The sequence below is a fragment of the Onychostruthus taczanowskii genome, unplaced genomic scaffold, assembly GCF_017590055.1.
Source record: "Onychostruthus taczanowskii isolate IOZ18803 unplaced genomic scaffold, ASM1759005v1 scaffold8, whole genome shotgun sequence".
Taxonomy (NCBI): domain Eukaryota; kingdom Metazoa; phylum Chordata; class Aves; order Passeriformes; family Passeridae; genus Onychostruthus; species Onychostruthus taczanowskii.
Window position 1 is genome coordinate 4,646,257 of NW_024505892.1, and position 23,415 is coordinate 4,669,671.

At 35.4% G+C, this 23,415-nt stretch overlaps 1 protein-coding gene across 6 annotated transcripts in view; it reads right to left on the reverse strand.

Moving 5' to 3' along the window:
* Positions 1-23,415, reverse strand: part of TRDN (triadin) — a 232,542-nt gene that overhangs the window by 163,696 nt on the left and 45,431 nt on the right. For all 6 annotated transcript variants that reach the window (XM_041423668.1, XM_041423670.1, XM_041423667.1 and 3 more), the window contains 3 exons: positions 17,850-17,987; positions 15,860-15,886; positions 3,606-3,656 (listed from right to left, as the gene is read on the reverse strand). In XM_041423668.1, the coding sequence (XP_041279602.1) occupies positions 3,606-3,656; positions 15,860-15,886; positions 17,850-17,987 (216 nt within the window). The remainder of the gene's footprint in view (positions 1-3,605; positions 3,657-15,859; positions 15,887-17,849; positions 17,988-23,415) is intronic.

The following is a 23,415-nucleotide window of genomic DNA, read 5'->3' on the forward strand; positions in this document are numbered from 1 at the left end:
AGATTTTATTTGCATCAAATTGAAGACATAGTGAAGTGGGATATGGTTTAGTTTTTTCTTGGATAAAGTTCTCCAACAAAGACATTCCACCTTCCAAAACAGAAAGTGTGAAAAGAAGAGGTGTAATAAGGCTCTGCTACCATACCTAAGAGAAGCAAAAATAGTTTCCAGCTGAGTAAGTCTTAAGTCTGCTGCTTAGTACAAAGCCAGGTGATGAGTGCAGTAAGCATGAAGCAGAGGTTGCTTGCTCCAGCTAACACACTAAGTGCTTGTCTACAGAGCAGCACTCTCAGGAAAGTTAAGATAAATGAACTAATACAATGAAGTTAGAGTGCATTAGTCAGAGAGCGTTAAATCTCTGCCTAGATGCTTTCATTTGGAAGCAAAGAAACTTTAGATGGCTACAACTTAATTCTTCCTGAAGGAACACTGAAAAAAAAAGAGGTTGGTCTGGAAAGAGGCACAAACTCCCAGGTCCAAATACATAATTTAAGGAAACTACGGCTATGTTGCCATCTGTACCATGTTCTCTAGTTTAAAGTTAATGCAGACATAGTTGTAGCTGTACCTTGAGAAATCAGGCCAGACAGATTTGTCTGTGTACAAAATATGCTTTTTAGTTTATTAACTTAGTGAAACTATGTGGGTTTTTAGAATACTAGGATTTGTATGGTCTAGCTCTATTTATATATTTACCTGTCTCAGATACTTTTTCTTCCAGCTACAGCAAATTAACCATCATTACAATGTTTTCTTCCATACCTCACACCAACAGAAATGTATTAGTGAAGTGATTTTGGGAAAAGCCACACAGTAAATAAATGTTTTCCTATTCCTTCTCAATGCCTGTTTTAATTAGAGCTATTTCCCAGAAATGCAGGGCAATTTATTTCACTGGTGAGAGATCAGTTTTCCCTCAAAATCAGAAATTGTCATTGGACCTTCCATTAGACAGAAATTCTGTACTTACATATAACTTTATCTCAATATTTTTTACTATTGCTCTTACTTTCTGCCAAACAATGTGTAATTAACTCTTGTTATTGGTAGGAATAACAATAATATCACCTGTTGTGGCATTTACATTCTCTGAAAAATCCCTTCGCCCAGGATTTTTCTCCTGGGAAGCTGAGAAGCCTCAAAGAAAAAGGAAAACAATTCTTATCTCATTTGCTTCTTCTCTGTTTTGCTCATGTAGAATGTGTTTAGAAATTGTTTACCCACAAGTGATTGTTTCATTGGTTTCTGGTGTGAGTTATTTTGGCTCATTGGCCAATCAATGCCAAGCTGTGTTGAGACTGGAAAGAGTGACGAGTTTTCATTATTATTTTTTAACATTCTGTAAGTTTCTTTTCTGTATTCCTTAGTATATTATAGTTTAGTATTCTTTAATATAATATAGTATCATAAATTAATAAATTGACCTTCTAAGAACATGGAGTCAGATGCATCATTCCACCCTGCCGTGAAAATCCCTGCAATACAATAACCTGTTTCTTAAACAGACTCCAGCAGCAACTCAGTCCTGCAAAACCTATCTAGAACGCAATATCTAGATGCTCAGGAGAGTTGTATACAAAAAGATAATCAATCCCTTGTGCCTCTGCTGGCAGATCAAGCTCCTGGTCATGCAGTCTAGGTGCAACTGCACTTGTAAAATTACTAATACCTCAAATACCAAATTGGAAAGACCCTAATTTGTAGTGAACTTATGTGTACAGGTTATCATGAAATAATTTGATTTCAGGGCTCTTAAGCATGACCAATGGCTTTGTGAAATTATGTCTCAGAGTATTTCTTTACAGGATTAAATTTGTTACAATAATTGAAATAGACATTATTGCTAGTAGTTTATCAAAATATTTAATTAAAAGCAAATTTTAGGGCACCGGTTTGCTTGGCTCTCAATACTGTTTGAATCTTTTAATTTCAGTCACTTCCATCTGGGATTTTTATTATTCGTTATAACCATTCTTCATATTTCACTTCAGTCTTTTAAAAATGAGGCTTATAGCTTGAACTCCCTTGTAAATTGGCATTTGTACTCAGAGGATTTGACTATTCAAAAAAATACAATTAAATTACTTTTAAAACTCTAGTGTTCCCACATGTTGGGCAGAAGACAAATGTTTTTTGTACTTCCTGCTATTAAAAGTAATCATTTTACTTCTGGATTTTTTTTCTGTTAAAAACAATAGAAGACTGTATTTGTACACATTTCCTGAAAGGACTTTAGAAGGTAACAGTAAAATTCCGTAAGGATTCATGCCTTTTTCACACTGTAGACAGAGGCCAGATAGGATGTTTTCTCATCATTGTTCCTCCTATGTACAAGCTTAATTGCTGATATTAAACAAAAAAACAAAATCTAGGGAAAAAAATTGTTTTGTGCTGCAGCAACTGATTGTATAACTAGAGACTTCATTATCAGGTGCATAATGGGACTTGACTAATGACACCTGAACACTTTTTTTCTCTGGCATCTTGTAATTTCTTTGTAATAATTTCTGAATGTTAATATTGTTTTGTGTAAAGAAATGCACTTTCATATAGATGAAATGGTACACAAGAGGCTGTTTTGGTCAAGATTGCAGCATTATTTGTGGTTTTAGATTATTTTGTTTGAAAACACCTTAACTGGGATCCTTGCTAATGGATCTGAGTTCATTACTGCCTGGCTTGCCCACTGGTACTGTAAGAAATTCATTTTGATAAAACATGACTTATTAAGTAGTTGGGAAACATTTCTAGGCAGTCCAGATGACTCTGATTAACACAGAATTGGAGCTGAAAAACCCTATAAATACATTTTACAGAGGCGTAAAATACTATAAAACCACACTAAGAATACATATAGGAATGAATATAATTGCAGGAGGGATGGTGTATGTGTACACACAATATTTTTAATAAGCCTTCTTCTTGCTTCCTCCTGCCACTACCAAGCTGAGCACCAGTGTGTTAGAAGGATGCTCCTGAAGTTTTATGTGGCCTAGCCTTTATGGAGGAGCTCTGTTAGGCAAAAAGCCTCTCCAGATATCCCAGAAAACACCTTTGTTTATATGACCTCTGAAAACCAGTCCAAACCAGTTCCTCTGTGCATTTTTGGAAAGCGCCAGTTATAGGAGATTAAACAGTCTGAAAAAGAGCAGGTTCTTAAAATGGAAGTTTTTCTTATCTCTGATACACACCTGGCTCACTCTTAGCTATGACTTCCTAACTTGGATGGCACCCACTGACCTATAAATTTGTTTTTTTCCTTGCCCAACACACTTCATGCCTTTTGCACCAGAGGAAGTTCATCAACACTCAACTTTCTTGCACTTTGCTAGAAAAAAGATTTCTGGAAAAGTTTGGGCAGGAGAATCTTATTATGAATGTGCATTTTCAATCTAGCTACACAAGCATAAAATGATATTTTTCTGTTAATGCTAAGGTATACATGAATTTTTGATCATTTGCAGTCTGTGCCAGCTGATCTTTGAATGCTTCTCTGATACAACAGGAACAAGTTAACTAAGCTAACAAACAAAAATTATGCAGTTAACAAAGACACTGTATGTTACACAAGTATATGTGGGCAAACAGAAAAAAAAACCAGTTACCCTTCGCTGGTGTTCGTTTTTCAGGTCTCTCCGTTTTCTGTTTTTGAATTTCTGAAAAAAAAATGCAATGCAGATTTGTCAATATTAAAATAATTTTAGCACACAAAAATATCAGATGCATTCTCATATTAAAAAAAATAATTTAAAAGTGCTTAAAATATTATGGCTGCACCATGGCTTTATCACCTGCATTGTCAGAGTTATATATATATTTCAATTTTATATACATACATAGGCAATATATATGGATAAGAATCACAACATTAAGCGTCTTTAATAATTATTCTGTTTTTGAGCCACACAACTACCTTTAAAGTCACAAATAGCTTTAGCTGATCTGTAATAGCTATACAGTAACACATGTTGGTCATGATTCAGAAAAACATTATTTGCTAAACATTTTTTGTATTTATCTTGAGCTGTTTATCAAGACTAATATTTTATGTTCTCCAAATGACCTTTGGAAGGAAAAAATGTTCTTTTCACTACATTTTCTAAAATTTTTAAAGCTCACATACTGAATTGGTATCTCCAACACACAATAAAAGGTAGACTCAATGCTCTATACAAACTGCAGAGATAAAAAGTTCCCAGGTTAGGGATTGTTGTCTCAGAGAATGACTAATTTTGATCATGCTGTACACCAAAATCTGAGAACTGTTTTCTTAGAGGTGGAAGGTGTACAGTATTTATCTGCCTTTGTTATGCCATTACTTCTGAACAAAATTTTTCAGCCGTAATATTGATATTAAATTACTGCTATATACCTCCATATAAATCTTTTTTCCTACTGTCCTTATTTTGTCAAAACCAGGATAATATAGAAAAAATGGTAAAATGCTGAATTTTTGAAAAAGCAAACTAGAATTAAATCAAATGCGTTTAGCTCTCCTTGCACACAGTTGAAGAAATTTAAAGAGCATTTATTTTAGCTGTGCAATAAAGTCATTAAGACTATACAGAGTGCCTGGGATATCATATTGTGCAAATATTTCCTGCAATAGGAAACCGCTCTAAAATACTGTATGAAATTTGTTTTCAACAAAAGCAAATGCAAATCTCACTATACTCTGTGGGAGATGGCGTCTTGTGTTCAGCGTGGTCTGCAGGCTCTAAATAGCAAGAACACTGACCCCAAAATTAATCCAACAGAGGAAAAGCTGTGCATATTATATCTCAAGTCTAAGAAGCTACTCAAATTCTTATTGAAGACAATTGAAATATTTCACTTACAACCTTAGTAATTTTCTCAGGATACACATTGCCAAAGAAATCCAGTAAGAAATGCAATTTTCCCTCTCCAGATATTTACATAAGTCCTTGAAAATATTGCAGAATGTTTTTATTGTAGAGTATTTGGCATCTGAAATAATTTATTGTGTGTGGTTTGCAAAAACATAGCTATTCTATGGCATCAGGCCATGTTATCTTCAGATAGAGAGAATATTTTTTCACTCAGATAAAGAGTAACAAAGGGTAAAATACAACACTGTTAACCACTAATGTATGGAAACATAATTAAGCTAATTATATGATGTCATTAGGCTAAAAGAAGTTTTTATTCAGTTCTCATCTTGCTCTTTTCAGCCTGGCTGGCAGTTCATTTATAGTTCTATAAACCTCAAAGGGTGAGAATAGAAAGAAATATACTCTACTGATTTACTGTGTTTCAGCTGAGCCTGGATTATTTTTCTTTCAAATATGGGAGGATATTTTATTTTATTAACTGAGAGAATCCTCTTGCTGGATTTTCAAACTTTTCCCACTTGTTTTGCTTAAATGGCTACATGCTCTAGTTTGGGTAGCATAAATGGTAGGATTGATGCAAGACAGTAACAGATGGAAGATTGCTCCCTAATTCTGGGCGCATCTGAGCAGTTTTCCATGCCACTGCCTTCAAACACTGACTCAGAGGACTTAAAGAAAGCTGAGTCACTTCCTCTGCATTGCAACATTCTGTGGAGACATATCTCACCAGTTCAAGAGGTCACCCTACATACAGAGATGAATATGAATAAATCATATTGTTCAGGCAGAGTCACACAGACACATATTCCTTGCTTGCTTTAAAATGCCTCAGCTCTGCTGCATTTCTACTATGTATTACATGTCTCATTACAGAAAAGAGGTCTATTTTTCTTGAAAAAAATAAGTATAAAATAAGAATAAATCCTTATTTATTTAAAAAAAATAATAGTTTTAAAATTACTTTTGATTTAGGGACATTACTACTAGTTTGACTGGAAAATATATATGGAGCAATGGCTCTAAAGCTGGTTATTTAAATCAGGCTCACACTGTTTCGGTAGTGAAGCTTGCTTCAAAAAAATATTCCAGTAAGTTGCACAAAAAGATACCTTTTTAGACAGACACACTGAGAATCTCATCTAATTTTCTACTACAACTCAGATACCACACATCACAAAGAAACATACACAAATTCCTAGAAGTGAAGTTCATCTTCTTAACACACAAGTGTGTGCATAAAGGCTTCTACACACTGCAGAATGTCCCATCATTAAGGTCTCTTCACAAACTTCCCATTACAGCCTGAGCCATCATAAAAAACTGCAGCCTAGATCACATCAATTCCGACACATTACATCCCAAATTTTCCCAGTACAAATAAATCTAGTCTTAATATAAGCTAAACTGATTCAATTTACGAAACAGAAAATAGTAACTATTTGTTAATTTCAAAGTATTTAAAATCAGGATACACATTAGATTATTGGAGATTTTTTGTTGTTGTTTTATGAGAGTTCTGATACTCTCTGCTTCATCTTTTTATGACAAATAGCTTTAATTTTGTAGTAATCATATCATATCTTATTGCTGAGTTGACAAAGTGGTTGTAATATCATAGAAGACTTACATGGCCAGTTTAAAGCACATAATTCATCTCTATCAGTGTGACACATTGTTAATAAATCCTAAATATTACGAATTCATGTTTAGAAAAATGACAGAATCAAGCAGCAGCAAGGATAATCTTTGTCACCACAGCAACCATTCGGATTCTTTATGAGATGACAGCACAGTTTATGAAATTATTGTAAGGTAGTATGTTTTTTAAAAGCTGTATTTCATTGTTTGTTTTCTTAAATTATTAGGCAGTCATGAAAAATTATGTTTCTCCTTGTTTTGCTTGAGTTTTGAATAGATAATTATTTCCTTAAATATGGATACTGGTCGATGCTAATTTCTCTAGATGTCAGGTCTCGTGCAGATATACAGAACATATAGGGTGATTATTTTAAATAGGTCCAAGAAGGAAAGCTAGGAATCTTCTCACTGAGCATTTCAAGATGCTGAAAGGAGAGCATTCAACTATATTGCTGTCAAACTGATTTATCTATGTCCTGTTGACCCAAACCAGACCTTACCAGTCAGCTGAGGATCAGTATCGCAGGAAAATTTACTGGAAATCCCTGCTGAACAAGAGAGTCTGGGCAGCAGCTTCCCCACCCCTCACCCAGCTAATTTTCATTAACAGCAGTTGATAGTGTCTAACAAGAGCACAGCACTGGCTCTGCACTCTGGCTCCAGGAAGATCAGGATGGGAGAAAATAATTTCAGTCCCTTGAATCTCTGTGAACTAATGGGTCAGCACTGTGCAGGTTTACATCAGCATGAATGAAGAGCACAGCCCCTCATGATAGGGCATGAGGAGATTCTTCTGGCTCCTGGTTCCCTTCTTTGTCTGCCTCTGTATTTCTGATTTTGATTTTTTGTTATGTCCTTTTTTATAACATAGTAAAATGGATAGCATTATTCTCAGCTATTTTAATTTTATTGTGTTAGAATAGCATCTATGAGCCTTAGCCTACATGAATTACACATGGAGCTATGACATGATATAAATATCTCATCTCTGTAACACAGGAGTTCAAACTTAGAGGGATGCATTTCTTCTCTTGCTGGGAAAGCACAGCCTTGCATCTTGCTTCATTAGAGGATAAAATGGTGAGTAGCATTCTGGTATTGTTGAAATAGCAGTACACCTCACCCTCCACTGAGTTTCCATCTTACCATGAAATATACCTTAAAAAAAATCCCCAAAACCATATTAAAAATGTCTATGATATAAGAGACAAAGTGAGGAATAAAAAGAACCCCCATTTGAAACACAAGAATTCTTTACCCAAGGTAACACAGAAAGTTAGCAAAAGAACTGGGGATTTACCTCTGAACCTGACATTCAAGGTTACCCTCCATGCTTAAAGCCAACCTGTTACTACTTGAATACTGCAGTGAAGAAAGAATGTAGTTTTAATATCTCTTGTGTCTTAAATGTATAATAATTCTCTATGAAATGAGAATAGATTTTTTTCCTAAAAAATTTTACCAGCTGGTCATCTTTTTCATCAGCTGTTACAGGTAACACAGCAATTTACACCTTCAGTGCTTTGACATTCTCTCTCTTACAAATATCTAAACGTGAAAAGGAAAATTAGTCCAACTGAAAGTCTGGTGAGCCAGAGGTTAATAATTTCCTTTTGAGCAGCTAAAATCCTTACAGCTATTGCCAGCAATTTAGTGGGGCTATATCCTTGCTAGTTTATCAGGACTAATTGGTAGCAAGCAGCTGATTATCCTGAAGAGTTGGTGGAAACAGATACTGAGGGTGAGGCCAGAGTGAGTGGTGTTAAGAGTTTTAGAAGATGGGAGAGATGTCATTTCTAATGTTTTTAGAAGTTGTCTATGTGAAGAATTGTAGTCTACTCTCTTGCTGTTGGTATCCTCAGGAGAAATTTGCAATTGTGCAGCTGATGTCTATTTTTAATCTAGATAGTACCAGCTGGTGAGGGTGACAGTTATCCTTGCGGAGCTAGGAGGAGAAGAAAGGAAGCTGCGCATTAGAGCAACTTCTATCTGACGACTAATACATCAAGTAGCCGTGCTCTACAGCCAAAAACACCCACAGCAAAAGCAAAAAAAAACCCACCTTGTAACAGGAAAAAAAGTGCAGGGATAAAAAAAACCAAACAAAAAACTTGATTGGAGAATTAAATTGGTGTACTGTGCCCATATCCAGGAACCAAAGACCGTGTAACAGAAGGCCTTAAACACCAGCGTTCAGTGTTGGAAAGTCTGAGTGACATATATGGCTTATCCAGGTGACTTTCTTACCAGCTTGCCAGTAGCACAGTCTTATCTCCAGTGTTTTTTTAGATTTCTCCCTGTTCTGGGGACTCAAAGCATCTTCAGGCTAGTGTACATCATAACTTTTCCTGAAGCCATGCGTCATAAGTGCTTTCTTAAAAATGCAACAGGGGGCAAATTGCTATTATCAATGAAAATGCTAAACAATTTGGGTGCTCTTCCACAACATGAGGAACCAGACCACAGTGCCTGTTAAATATAATTTCAGAATTTTTTATTCACCTCTTTGGAAATTGCGGCTACAAGTTACAGTGAGAATAAAGGTTTCTTCAGGGAAGGGAAGGGAAGGGAAGGGAAGGGAAGGGAAGGACCATGTCAAGTTCCATTTGCTTTGTTAAACTGAGGATTCCCTTCCCTCCAAAATCTAAATAATTTATTATCATTATCCTTATCATCATAATTTATTATCACTATCATTATTATTATTATTGTTTTGTTTTTCCTCTGGTAAGGTTTCCATTTGAAACAGAAAAGCAATATCTTATCAGAAAAGTTTTTACAGGGAGGGAGGTACTTGCAATTATCTTTGACTTGTTGTCCTGTAAGCAGCACTGGCATTCTTCAGGGAGACCATATGCAGACTTTTTATGGTGGAATTTTAATGACTGGGTTTTTGAAAGAACTGAAAGTGGAAGATATGACAAGTTTTCAATCCTAAATATTTTAACACTAAGTTTTATTCTTGATATATATAAAGATGTTAAGGCTATGTTTTTCATTCCCAGACAGCAGTCCTGTACCTTTAGGTTCTAAAATTAAAAAAGTGCTCTACTTGCACTTTGATTAAAATCAAGAACCAAAAGACAGACCACCTCTTCACTCAAACAAATCAGCAATAGAGCCACATGATCAAAACCAGTGGAACATGAAATTGTCGTGACGTGCTTCTCCTTATGGATGCCAGTCTGCAAGGTGTTACTGGTCCAGAGGTAAATTATATTTTTATAGCCAATTTTATCAGTCTGCATTTAATTGAATGTAATTTTCTAAATAAAAAAATGCAGGCAAGGCTTGTAGATCTCTTAGAGCAAAATTATATATACTACTATACCTAAAATCTCTAATCTTGATTAGCATCAAGGAAGTCTTTTTCCATACAAATCTATTTAATTGTTGTTGGGTTGGGTCTTTTGGTTTTGTTTCTTTGTTTTTGAAAGCTGCTAAAAATACAATAAAAAGAGACCACAGACCCAGTTACTCTACCAAGATTTCAAAAACATGAACTCTGCAGATTCTACCTTACTGTATTAGTCTGTAAATAATCATTCCTTGACAAATTCAATCACTTTTGGATCCAATCAATTTCATTTTAGGGGTTTGGCATGCAGAAGAGAGAAGTTTCTGTGGGTCATGAGCATGGGTTCCACTTGCTGCATCCTCTCCTTGGCACAGCAGTAGCTGTGAAGGGATCTGAGTTCACTCAGAAATATGCAAGCCCCCCAGTTTTGATGTTGTGGTTTTAACGGAGTTTTGGAAAAATGGTTCATTTTCAGGTCAGGCACAGCAGACTCCAGCCAGTGAGGATCTGCTTAATACCCTCTTCTCTCAGAGTAAGAACCTCCCCTGAGCTCCATTACTGGGGCACAAATTAAGATTTCCATAAAAGTTTCATGGATATCTTCACTTAAGGTTTTCCCTGATTTAAGAGGATACCTTCAACAGCTGCAAAACTCTTTTCTAACACTTCTGTCCAGGGTCCCTACTAGCCTTATGGCCCAAAGTACTCTCTTTTCTCTTTTAAAATATAGTTGGCAAATTTGGATTGAAAAGTTTCAGGTGAAGTGGAAAACAAATCACTATTTTGCAAAAGGCAAAAGAACTATAATTGAACATCCCTGTACCCTTGTGGTATATTGCCTTTTTTCAACTGCATAATATGGAAAATATTTTCTTTCTTTTATAAAAATGCTATTTTATGGTGGATATGCAATTGCTGTACTGATCAATGTAAGTAAAACCAGATGAAATTGTTAAAAGAATATTAATAACAGAAATGGATGTCACAAAAATGAAAAATGTAAAAAAACCACCACATCTGGAAAAGCACTTTAACATCTGAGAATTGAACCAATCAATGATTTCTATCTTTTAACACAGAGAGTACTTTACACAAAGATATGCAAAATGCTTTACAGGAAAGTGTAGCCTAGGGAAACAGCAAAAGGCTTTTAGTGAGATCTTTAATAGCAACTCATATACAGAGAATTGAACATTACCATACAGCAACATAAAAGAAACTGAATTCAGAAGGCATTATCAGCACAAATAGGTATATACTTTAGGGATGAATGGAACTATCTAATTATTTTTTAAGACACATATATGACAACTACACAGGCAACACAATTTTCAGTTTGCATTTATGATATTCTGAATTTATTGTCTCTAGCTCATTTCCAAACTGTCTGTAGCCTTGGGTTCACAAGAAGTTGTAGCTGTGGATTACAGCCATACAAACACTGTGTCCCTTCACTGAGGAAAATTCTTGAAGTATGGAAAGCTCTCTTGGGAAATTATAACTATATTTTTAATAGTTCTGATATACTTCCTGAGGCATTTGCACTGGTCACTCTAGGGTAGCAATAAGAACTTCTGTCCCATCCACCGAGTCAGCTGGGCTTTTGGTCTAATCCTACATTCTTAGGTACTTTAATAGTTAAAAACAGTCTGACACGTGATAAATTGTAGGACTAATAAGTTGTTTACTTGATCACTGCACCAAAAAACTATGCAGGAAATTGTCTGGTCTGAGAACCTTTCCATTTGGGAGCACTTTGTTTTTTTAGCACAGATCAATATCCAGGTCTGAACAAGCCAATAGACTGTGACGGATAAATTCTGACTGGCCTAACCTTGGGGTGGAGAAGGGGTTAATAGGAGTGGGTATCTGGCCTCAGGTCTGGGGGAACTACACCTTGGCCAGAGCTGCTGGGGGTGAGTCAGTGTAACTGACAATCCCCTTAGAAGCTGACATGTCTTTTAAGAGCATGATGTGTCTTCAGCATATTAATAACCAGCCTAATACTCTGGCAATGATACTCTCATTGGAACTGAAGACAGATGGATAAGGTGCTTTGCCAAATAGTTTGTTTGTCTTTTACAAAATTTCATGTGACCTTTAACAGAAATTTCTAGTCTGTGTTGGCTTTTTGTCATAATTTATGATTTTTTAAATCACATTTCCCTGAGAAAAAAGTCAAAACCATATTTTTCTGTCTCAAGTATAGACTAACTCACAGAAAATTAGAGATCCATCTCTACCTGAAGGAAATGCTTCTTTTGATTGTTGGTAAGAATAATCTTATGCCAATAATAAAAATTTTTTGGTAATACAGAGATGGATAACTGTCACAATGGTGCTTTATTTCTTCCTCTGCTTTTTTATTGAATAGTATTTATTGAAATTAAAATTATTTTCAGTTTAATAAAGACCTTTTTAGGCATGGTTCTCAATGTTGAATGTTTGTACTTTACTATTTACACATCTTTATTTCCAATTTTGTGTTTTCTCAACTCTTTTCTGAACTCAAAGCTGAGGCCAGTAGCACTCACAAAAAAGCGAACAAACAAAACGCCCTCCACTTTCTTTTTTACAGCAAAAATTTCTGGTAAAAACATACAGGTATGCAGGTCTCAAATAATAGAATATGTCTCTAAAGGTGAAACTAACCCTGAAATAGTCATATCTATTACAGAAAAAAATGAAACTAAAAGCAAATAAAGCCTGAAAGAATTAAACCTCTCTACCATTTGTGAAAATGCCCTATAGTTTTTGTATGTTGAGAATATGCATTGTTAAAGGCTGCAAAGTCCCCTCCAGCATAATCTTTCTCTATGTCCACTGAAGAATACTGCTTTGCCAGACAATATTAAATGTTCATTCTTTTCTAATTATTGAAGATAAATATTAGTGATAAGACTTGGACTGGCAAAAATAATTGCAATAAAAAAGGTGCTTGAGAGATATTTTCATATCTTCAAAGGATTCTGAAACTGATATTAATCCCATTGCCTGTGGAAGCCCATTGTCATTACTTGTACTTCTATTATCTTTGCTTTTAATTTACATCTCTAGGAAAGTGATCTTTTCTTTCTTTGGGATCATAATTATGATTAGACTTTTCCTCTTTCATGGCTAGACAATGTCCTTGCCACTCCCCTTGAATTTTTTACCAATATACAATTGTATTGTGATATCAGCAATCTTATTTTTTCAGTTACTATATTACATTATAAAGTAAATTTTGTGCAGACATTTTAGCATTCAAAAAAGCTGCTACAGTGAGGACTTGTCCATTCACTAAGAACAGACATGGAAGTTTTTCAAAAATTCTAATTCTATTAGTGAATACCACAATAACTGCGAGTTAGATCCAATACAAACTCTTAAATACCAGGCACAGCAACCATAGTGCACATTTCCAGAATGAAATTTGAGAAAGGTTTTCCATAAAAATGTGAAAAAATGTCAATCTGTTCATATTCTGAAGACAGCAGTAGTGTACTGCACAATCTCACTGGTATTTTTTTTTCTTGTTTAGAATGTTCAAATGCCAGTGTCACCTAAAGAAGGATCCTTCATACAGCTAACGTTTTGACACCCAAAAACCCCCAGATCTATTTGTATAGATGTTCCTCTTTTGGGTCCATCCAGCAGCAACATGGAAAAAATCACCAGTTCTGTGTCTTATTTTGTTTTGTTTTGTTTTGTTTGTTTTGTTTTGTTTTGTTTTGTGAATATTTTCCTCTGGAAGTCTTATTTATGGACCATGTGAATGACAGCACAAATTAGTTGAGAAAAGCTGCTTGGAGAGATCTGCACCTTGTGCTCAGGGGAACATATTGTGATGTTTGTGAGAGTGCTACCTGCAGGTGCTCACCTGAGCCCTCAGCTCACCTCCCAGGGCTCTGCCTTCTATGCTCATGACCTTCAGCGCTGGGAGAGAATTTCACAGTGCCTAAGCAGAAAAGCTGTTCACTAGACTACATACACCACAGAGCTCTCAGAAAGTTTCAGTTTCGCCTTAGACCCTGGCAATTAAGCTCCTTGATGTTTATACAGTTTTAAGAGAAGTCTGCAGAGAGACAGGAACAACTCTGAGTGGCTGAGATGTGCCTGTCACCGAGGGGACACTGCACTGGCATTTCCAAGGAACTCGTGGCTTCAGGCCACATATGTTGTATTTCTGTAGCTCAGTAAAAGTGGTGACAAAATCAAGTATAAACAGGGCCAGATCCTGGCTGCCAGGATGAAATGGAGACCTCCAATCACCTGGAGATGGTAAGTTATTTGGGGATGTTGCTATGTGAAAGCTTATGGCAATACTTATGACAGAAAGGGGCGCTATCTTCAGCAGGCACAGAAAAGAGAAAGTGTTGTGCAGGGAGGCAAGCATGAGAATGCTTATACGCTAAAAGACAGAGGGAGAATCTTGAGCACACATTCAGGGAGTGGAAAAGCTCACTCAAAATTTGGTTTGCTGTTCTGGAAGGTGAAACATGTTTGAATATGGGCCTTTTCACATCTGTGTGGCTGCATTACCCTGTAAGTACCAGATATGGAGAAATGACCAGGTTCTTGTCCATTTCCTTTATACCAGAGATAGAAAAACCACTCAGGATTCATGTCCAGAGCCAGGAGCTTTGAATAGTGGGGAAAGAATTCCCAGCTGGCAGTTAGATACTCAGCTCCTCAGATGGAGCAATTTTAGGTCCAAACAACCAAACAGTAACTTCCAATTTCTTACCATTTAAGCAGCCTTGAGCTTGTTTGGAAGACTTCTCTGAATTCTGTTTGTACATCTTTCTGCCCCAATGCAATGGGTAAGGGCTACATCACTGGTTTCCAGAGAAGGATTGCAATGATGAGTGTGGTGCTGTCCATAGAGTTTTTATGGATTATGCATTCTTAGCCATTAAGTAACAGCAATTTCAGCCTGGTCCCTACACTGGCCTGTGGTGAGAAGACACATTCCACCCATGTACATGCTTGCCAACAATGTGCTAAATCTTCAGACTCTGCATCCTCTGTAAAATTAAAAATGCACCTGCCTCTATGGGAAAAGAGACAAGGCTAAAGGTTTTACAGTTCTTAGATGAAGTAAAGAGAGGAAATCTTTTCCTACACTGTCTGCAATTTTCCTAACATGAGGAGTGTCAATAGAATGACAACTGCTCCTGGTCTTCAAGCCTATTAATTCCTTGGATTGCAGATTGAAATTGACAGGTTATTTCATTAAATAGAAGCCTGATCCAGTTCCATTTAACTTCAGAGAAAACTGGATTGTAATCTCAGAAGCAACTGGGGTGATAAATTCTTCAATATGGGCAATTACCCCTCAAGAAGTTGATGCATGCCAAATTCAGTTCACATGGGCTGCTTACACATCCTACTATTCTTGAGCTTTGCTCAATATGGAGAAAAAACACACCTTAGTTTTGAAAAGATTTACATTCTGTCATCAGTAATTCCAGCCTTCTAATACATTTGCATTTTGATTTAATAGAAGTTGAATATAAGTTTTATGTTTCAGCAAAACAATTTCAATATCCATAAAGATTATAACATACATCCTACTTCCTTCACTTGTCTGCTTTAAAAATTCAGTGATAACTAAGTAATTTTTTCTGAAAATTAGGGCACAGTCCTTTCTTTAGGGGTGTGTGTTGGCTTCAGGTAAAATGCCTGACAGTACCTCATCATTATTTCTCACTAAATATACTTTCCATATTATTATTCCTGAATTTTATTTCTATACAGACATACATATAACTCCTTTGCATTAACAGAAGCCCCACAAGCATAACAAGGATATAAATAACATTTCTGCCATTCTATTTTTATATGATTTTTTTTCAGATTTTCTGTAATAAATAATAAAGAAAAATGAAATAATAAAGGATTCTTAAAAATTATTACAAAAACCATCTCAGTAAATATTATTATTTGTGTTTTGCATTTAATGAGTTTGTTAGAGCACAACTGAAAAGGTTAGTAGAGTGCCATGTAACTATTGTCAGAATTTATATCACAGATATACAGTTAGTTCCTAAAAAGATTACAAAATATTGTTAAGCAACTGACCAACCTTTTTTCAGGGAAGGTTCCACCTCACCTAAACCAAGAGAAAAAAACAGATATCAGAGAAAAGATTAAAAAAACCCCAAACAAACAAAACCCAAACAAAACCAAACCAAGATAAAAACAACAAAAAACCAAAACCAACTCAAAAAACAAAGCAAAACAAAAAAACCCCCACATTTTTTTCATGTTGACTCATTTTATTTCAAAAAATATTTTTTCTTCTTTATATGCTAAATGACAGGCATCTATTCTGAGATTTTTAATTAAAAAAATCTAGCTTGCCATAGAGTTTTGGGTAGATAAATTCAAGGTGCAGTAGTAACTAAGGAAATATCCAAACATCTATTTGTGCTTCTGAATATTAACTTGTGACTAAAATTAAAAATTTGCTTTTCTTTATGCATGTTTCCACATTTTAAGGAAAAGCTCACTGGTTCTTTTTAAATTCCAAATAAAGCATATATGAAATTTAGCAAGATCGTAAATCTAGCAATGGTTCCAGTGAAACCCAAGGCAAAACGTAATCCATTTCAGTGTAACTATAAGCACTTGCTGCGATATGTTATTGCAGATCCATGTAGGACATGAAATTGAAGGAGTGATCCCGAATGACTGGCCAATGTGCAGCGTCAGCTGCACTGACTATAGCACAGGGTGGGTAGGGTGCTCAAAACACTTAATTTTTATGATACAGTGCAGTAAGATGCCTTGCTGCCTATTCACGCTCCTGGTTGATGACAAAATTCCACTTGGGCAGAACACTGTCAGAGCTAAGGTTTCCAAATCTAGTGAACATCAGATCTTGAATTTTTGTCTGTCAGGTATTTTATGACTTTTCCTACTGCCATTAACACTTAGACACTCGAGTGTTTGAATGTTCACACGTGCTTTGGGAGCTATGAAATCCTAAAAATGCACACTGATGAAATTTTTCCAAGCTCTCTATTTTTCATCTTTTCTGTTTGTCAACCTTAGGAGAGCGTGGTTTTCTGCTAGTTATAAATCACATCTCAGAATAGGATGCCCAATTCACAGACTCACATGTAGCAGCCTATCTATTAGCATTCATAGACGATGCTAATATAAAAAGCTCATGCACATATTTAAAAGGTAAACACTTGGTAGTATCTCAGGTTGCTGAACAAATGGGTAGAAGTCAGTTTCAGTACATGTCACTTTTTAATTATATTCTGGTGTAGCCAAATGGAATATAAAATAAACTACCGTGAAATGAAGATGTCACTCCTACACTTATCACTTGTCAGAATGACCAATATGATGTGACATGATGATCCACTACTGGATGTGAGCAGTCTCTGCTCATACTGGGGGACTAGGTTTTATTTTTTTGTTTTGTTTTGGTTTTTGTTTTTAACAGAAGGAGAGTTATTTCCAAAATCAAAATGCTAGTAAGTTACTTTCATTTGTCTAATCATGTCAGATGAAGAATGGTACCACAATGGCAAAATAATTTCTAGTAAACTGAATTATTTGCAATATGCCATCCAAAATCCTGTAAGTTCAGTTGAAATGTTGTATTATTTTTTCATTTCAATATATTGCCCCATTATCAATATACCAGATTGAAAAAAGTTCTAAATTTCTTGATGTATCTTGTATATTTTCCAGGGTTCTTTAGATTCTTGCTGATTAAAAGAAAATAGTCATTTCCATTCTCTGAAGCAATATCCTCATGCATATTTTGGTTGTGGCTTTGAAGTTGTATATAAATTAGTGTTCTTTTCTTCAAGATGTACTAATGGTAATATTTAATTCTGACAGCTTTTCTGTAATAGTACATTAAACATGAGATGAAAACTAACAAAGAGACCAATTTACTGATTGGAATAGCCAGTGGATGCTTTATTAGCAACAATGTTCTCTTTTCCTTTTTGATTGACCTTCTTGTCTGTGATGTTAAAAGCTGAGTAAGCCACTTTAATGCATGTAAAAAGCAGTTAGAGCAGTTACAGAAGTCTTTACATTACAAATACCTTCATCACTGTCATCATCATCACTCCATACGATGTCAGACAGTAAAGAAAAAAAGCCATAAATCCAATCAGAAGACTCTTCCAGTGTCTCATGAATGATTCTCAGTGGTTCTGTGCTGAGCTTGTGAACAGATCTTCCTGAGTGCAGAGTTTAAAACAAAAGCAATTTGAAAAAAGAATCCAAACCGAACAACTCCTTCAGTAGTAAAAGTTCATCTTCATTTTATACAGGACTAATTATACTACCTCTTTTAGCAGAAACAAGGATTGTGAATGTTAATTTTTATTATTCAAGCATTTGAGGACAGCTCTCCTTCCTGTGAAAGGCTTGTATAAACTGCATTTTACTGCACTTGCTGTTCACAGAGTGATTAAGGACCCAGTGTACAATTTGTTTTGATGTTGTATTCCAAGTTCTGGATCTCCTTCTAGGGCTTGGTTGGGCAAAAAATAAGTATAGATTTCACTCTAATATTCTTCATTTTAGATGATCACTTCAGTTCAGCCCAGTTTTTAATCTCAGATCCCCTGCCTCTTGAGGCCCATCTAGGATTCAGTCCCACTCGTGTTGTATCTCCCTGCTGAGCTCCTTCCTTCACATGAGTCCTGGCTGAAGAAATTGGGGTGAGTCTCAGGTTAGCTACACAGACAGATCACATCATTGTCATGAACCACACATACAGGATGGGAAGAAGAAAGCTGTGCATACTCAGGCCAAAATTAACCTGAGCTCAGAATAAACAGGGATGCAAATCATGGCACAGAGACAGCTGCTTTCAAACTCATACTCCTGTGATTCTGGTTCTTCTCTCACAGCTTTTCTAGAATTTCTATCATATACACTTGTGCACATGTGCATACTTAACTTGTTCTTGTTTTACTGCTCTTTGAGCAAGCAAATTAGGAAACAAGGAAGTGGTGCAGTTTCATCTCTTGAACTTCTGATGGAAGTGAGAATTCTGCTCCCCACTGTATCCACACCCAGGTAGTGCAGCCATCAGTGGCTCATACTAGTATTCCCTTAAAGGCTTTTCCAATTGGGATTTCACCAGATTTCTCTGTACACGACACACTACTTCAGAGGAACTTTCCCATCTCTGACAGACTTCTTCTTCTGACCATTCTGTACAGCAATTTTCTAGTTTCTTGAGCTTTGTACCAAACATTGCTTAGGAAGAGGGGAAACCTTCATTCAGTCTATGTTACTGCCCACTGTACTTGAAACTAAAGACTGAGTCATTGCCTGGTCTGTGCAAAGCTTTTCCACAAATATAAACAACTGAAGGTAGACTACAAATGTGATTTGAATGTTTGACCTAGCCTTGTTCCTAGGAGTGTCAATAGAAATATGTACCCTGAATTTAACATTATCAAGGTGGGAACCATACTTCTGTAGGTAAAGATTTTAGTAGGAAGCTAAAGTCTATTCAGAACTACTTCTGATTGCAGTGTTCTGACTCACAAGCCAAAATCAGGAGTCTCACATGGACTTGCAGGCTAAAAATCATGCAGAGTGCAGGCTTAAAGAAACTTTTTCAGTGACAGCAGTATGAAAAACTATTTTCTTAAAGTGCTGTAACAAAACTTAGATGTAGTTTTATTTGAAATATAAATGCATCTCTATTCATGTTCATTTTATTTCTAATTAATTATTCTGAAACACACGAGACCAGGCTGACTTTCTATTGGTTTGTGTCTGCTTGTTGATAATGCAGAACAAAGAAATATTATAGTTAATATTTTGTGAATATTGTATTATATAGGTAAGTGCTGCTGAACAATCAGACACATCAAATAAATTAAAGGTATGACATGATGCAAACACAGAGTTGTAAAGAAATTAATTTAATGCACTGCTGTGCACACTATTTTATTCAGAAAGATTGAGTAGTAAACCAGCAAATATTTACTTTGTTTAGCATGACATTTATTTGCATTGTCTTCATGCATCAAGATGTAGAGATTTAGTTTTTTCAAGTGATTTGCCACAAATTGTCTTCTCAAGCATTAGCCAGGAGAAGGAATACCTATACTTAAGCTCTTAAAAAGTAAATCTGTGACTTGACCCCTGATTCCATTTATACTTTACTCTAATCTAGAGGTGCTAAGGGGTCCGAGTGGACTAATAGAACAGACGTGGCCAGAGGTGTCTTAGCATAATCAAGATTTTGATTCACAAGCAGGGATGGTTTAACTTTGGACAGCTGCCTTGATTTTCAGTGTGGCTATCCACCCTCCTTTTACCCACTGGTTGCTTAGGGAGGGCTCAGTTGCTTTTACAGCCACAGGTTTTTACAGCTGCAAGGACTACAGCTATAAACTAAACAAGAATTGGTATAAATTTATTTTAATTAACTGGTCTATCAACTAGCAGCTCAAGAACTGCTTCCGCTTCACAGGTAGCAGAGCTGTCCCCCCTGGGCAGGCAAGGGAAAGGCTCAGAGAAGTGCAAGATCAAGAGCAGAGGAAATTATTCCAACCACCCCAAGGCAAGCCATCTTTGCTGATGAATCAGTCTTCAACATCATATCCTGGTCTTTAATTCATAACATCTTCATACCACACTACGAAAAGGGATTAGAAATTATAAGTGTCCAGAGGCAAAATTATGTGTCCAGTCATGCCTATGTTAACAGGCGCAAGTTGCAAATCCTGTTTAACATAGAAAGTTTGGAAAAATCAGTTTGGGACTGCGTAGAGGACGCTTTATTGGTATTTGAAAAATGAAATTTTGTATTCAGATACTGTGAGCTCACTTGAGGTCTGATGCAAGTGGCATGAACCTGGAAAATTATGTCCTCGTGCACAGATCTTCTGTTTAACTTGTATTTCCAACATTTTTAAGAGTAGTGCTAATAGTAATGATGTGTTCTAAAATTCTTAAGAACACCACACCAAGTAATGCTGAAGTGAAAACTGAGACTGATTAATTCCATGCTTTTAGTTCTCCCAACAATTTTGACAATAACAGGTGCTACGAAGTCCCTAATATAATGAAATACAAAGGAAATGAAACAATTCTAGTGTTAACAAGTACAGAGAAAGATTCAATTTACCTCACACACATGCAAATAAAGACAATAATTTCCAGAAGATTTGTATACTCTTGCTTCAAGAGTGAAGCTGAAAGAATGCTGATTTTCATAACAAACTTTGAGCTTCATATTTTTTAATTTAGAGATGTCCAGCAATTGAAAGCACAATGAGATTTTTTTACAATCATCTTGTAGTCAACATATTTGACTGGATTAGCAGTCTTCTATCCAAATTCTCATTTCTTAGCAAATCTTAGGACACTAATTATTTTAAAAGTAAGCTCACAATCTATTTCTTTTCCTAACATACGGTGCATAATACAGAATTTGTAACTAATCAATACCTATAACTAATATTATTATAGATTAATATAATTGATCTAAATTGTAATTAATACATCATATATCACATAAAAGCCATTTCTCTGGAAGTAGAGGGGGCAGGATTTTGCATTTAAACTGTAAAGAGGCTATTTCTCAGAATATTTCTTAGATAGATACAGACTTATGAAGTTTAAGCTTTTGTTTAACTTTTAAATAGGGATTGAGCCAACTTTTAAGTCTTAGATAAAATAGTAAACAATTAATAAATGCCTGTTGAAGGAGGGGAAAGGAAGTAAATGGTTACTGAGGAGGTTAAGTTCAGACATGAAATATACAATTAATATTGAAGAATTTAGTTGACACTATGTAATTACCTTTAAACACAGTTTAAGTTAAGATTATCCTATTTAATGAAATATACCTGAAAGGATACTTAATCCTTGGTGTTCCTAAACTCCCTCAAAAGCCAATGCAGAAAGACATTGTGACCTTCAGAAGGCAAGTGTCTCTCTTTCCTCTGAATTCTGTTTTAAGGTTACATTAATCAATTTCCAAGATACCCACTCCTTTCCATTGACTAGAAAGGAAGTCTGAAAAATTAGCATGGATGTGTCACCTTATTTTCCTATTACTGAGGTATGTGACATGGATCCTGCTAGTGATACAGTTTCAGATTTAAATCCTTGTTATTGCACATTTTGGCTAAGCATTTAGATTTGTAACTTTGCATTCATAATTAATGCCAGGTCTATACAACTATTCCCCACGATAAATTACTTACATTCCAGAACAGCACAGATTCCACAAAAATGCATTGCTATAATGTTTTGTTTGTCAAAGTATTTTATTACTTGGTACAGTATAAGAGATGTTTTTCAGCCCAGTAAAAATTCCACTTTCTTGTGCTGGCGTGTTCATTGCTGTGAGCATAATAACAGTTTTGTTGTTTTGTTTTCAGAGGAAACATCAGAATTCCAGAACTTTCTGGAAAATTATGACATTTGGAAGAGTTAAAGCTGACAGAGGAAGAATTCCAATCAAATTGAAGGAATTTATATATCACCCTTCTAAGAAATCTTATCCTAGGACAACTCAATTGAATTTGATTAGAAAATGTTTGTTAGCTGTTGGAGATATCTGGAAGATTATTTGGATTTTCCATACTAAACATATGCAAATATATGTAAAATAATTATTTAAGAAATTGTTTCAGAGGTGTTGTGGGTATTAAATATTTTGAAAAAAATCCCTGTGTGGTGTGAAGTAATACATCAAGTGCTATAATTCTTTGTAGCTCTCTACCATTAGTGGTACAGAAACAGTAATTTTATTTAAAATTTGAGAACAACAGTTCTGAGCAATTAATTTCTTGGTTTCTGAAGTCTCTCTGGCTCAAAATCTTAATTCCAAATGATTTAAATTCAAATTTTTAACATTAATGGTAATTAATAACCCACACTTAACACAGCTCCTTGAAACCAGGCAATGACAAAGTTGTCAAGTCCTGCAATTGGCATTAGGTATGTTCTTGGTAACAAGAAGATAAAAGGTAATTTTCATAAAGTGGCAAAGTAATTTTGAACAGAAAACCCACTTTTTTTCAATCAGAACCGATAATGGGTACTTTAAAAGTGATGTTTGGATACAAGAATTGAGTAATCACATGGTATGATTTGCTGTAGCCTCTCAAGCAAATTTGGTTATGTTTAATAGTCTGTGTCATTTATTCCTGTGAAGTGCACAACAAAAAGTGATTAACTGATTATCTGTGCAAATCACTTCAGTCATTATTCGCATCTTAGTCACTCTGCCAGAAATGTAGTTTCCTATCAATCTTTTTTGCCTGTCAAATGGTTAAATGTATGCTCGGAGTTTAACCTATGTTAAGGTGGCCTTTTTTTTTTTTAATGAATCGCAGCAAATTAGTTAATAATTGTTGGATTTTTATCAATTACATATTTTGACTCCGGTGAATTGAATGCAATTAAGTTACAAATTATGGTAATTATCTGGTGCAAAGATTGATCTATGAGATATAAACTACTTCATTGACACTGACAAGGTACAGCTGATGAAGACAGAGAATTTGTGTTGAGTTTGATAAAATATAAAAGCCTAACACTAGCTTGTAGCAATAAAACATATTCTATTCATAGTAAAATATTCAATTATAAATATAGAGCCCTATATTTTAAGTTGGAAGTTTA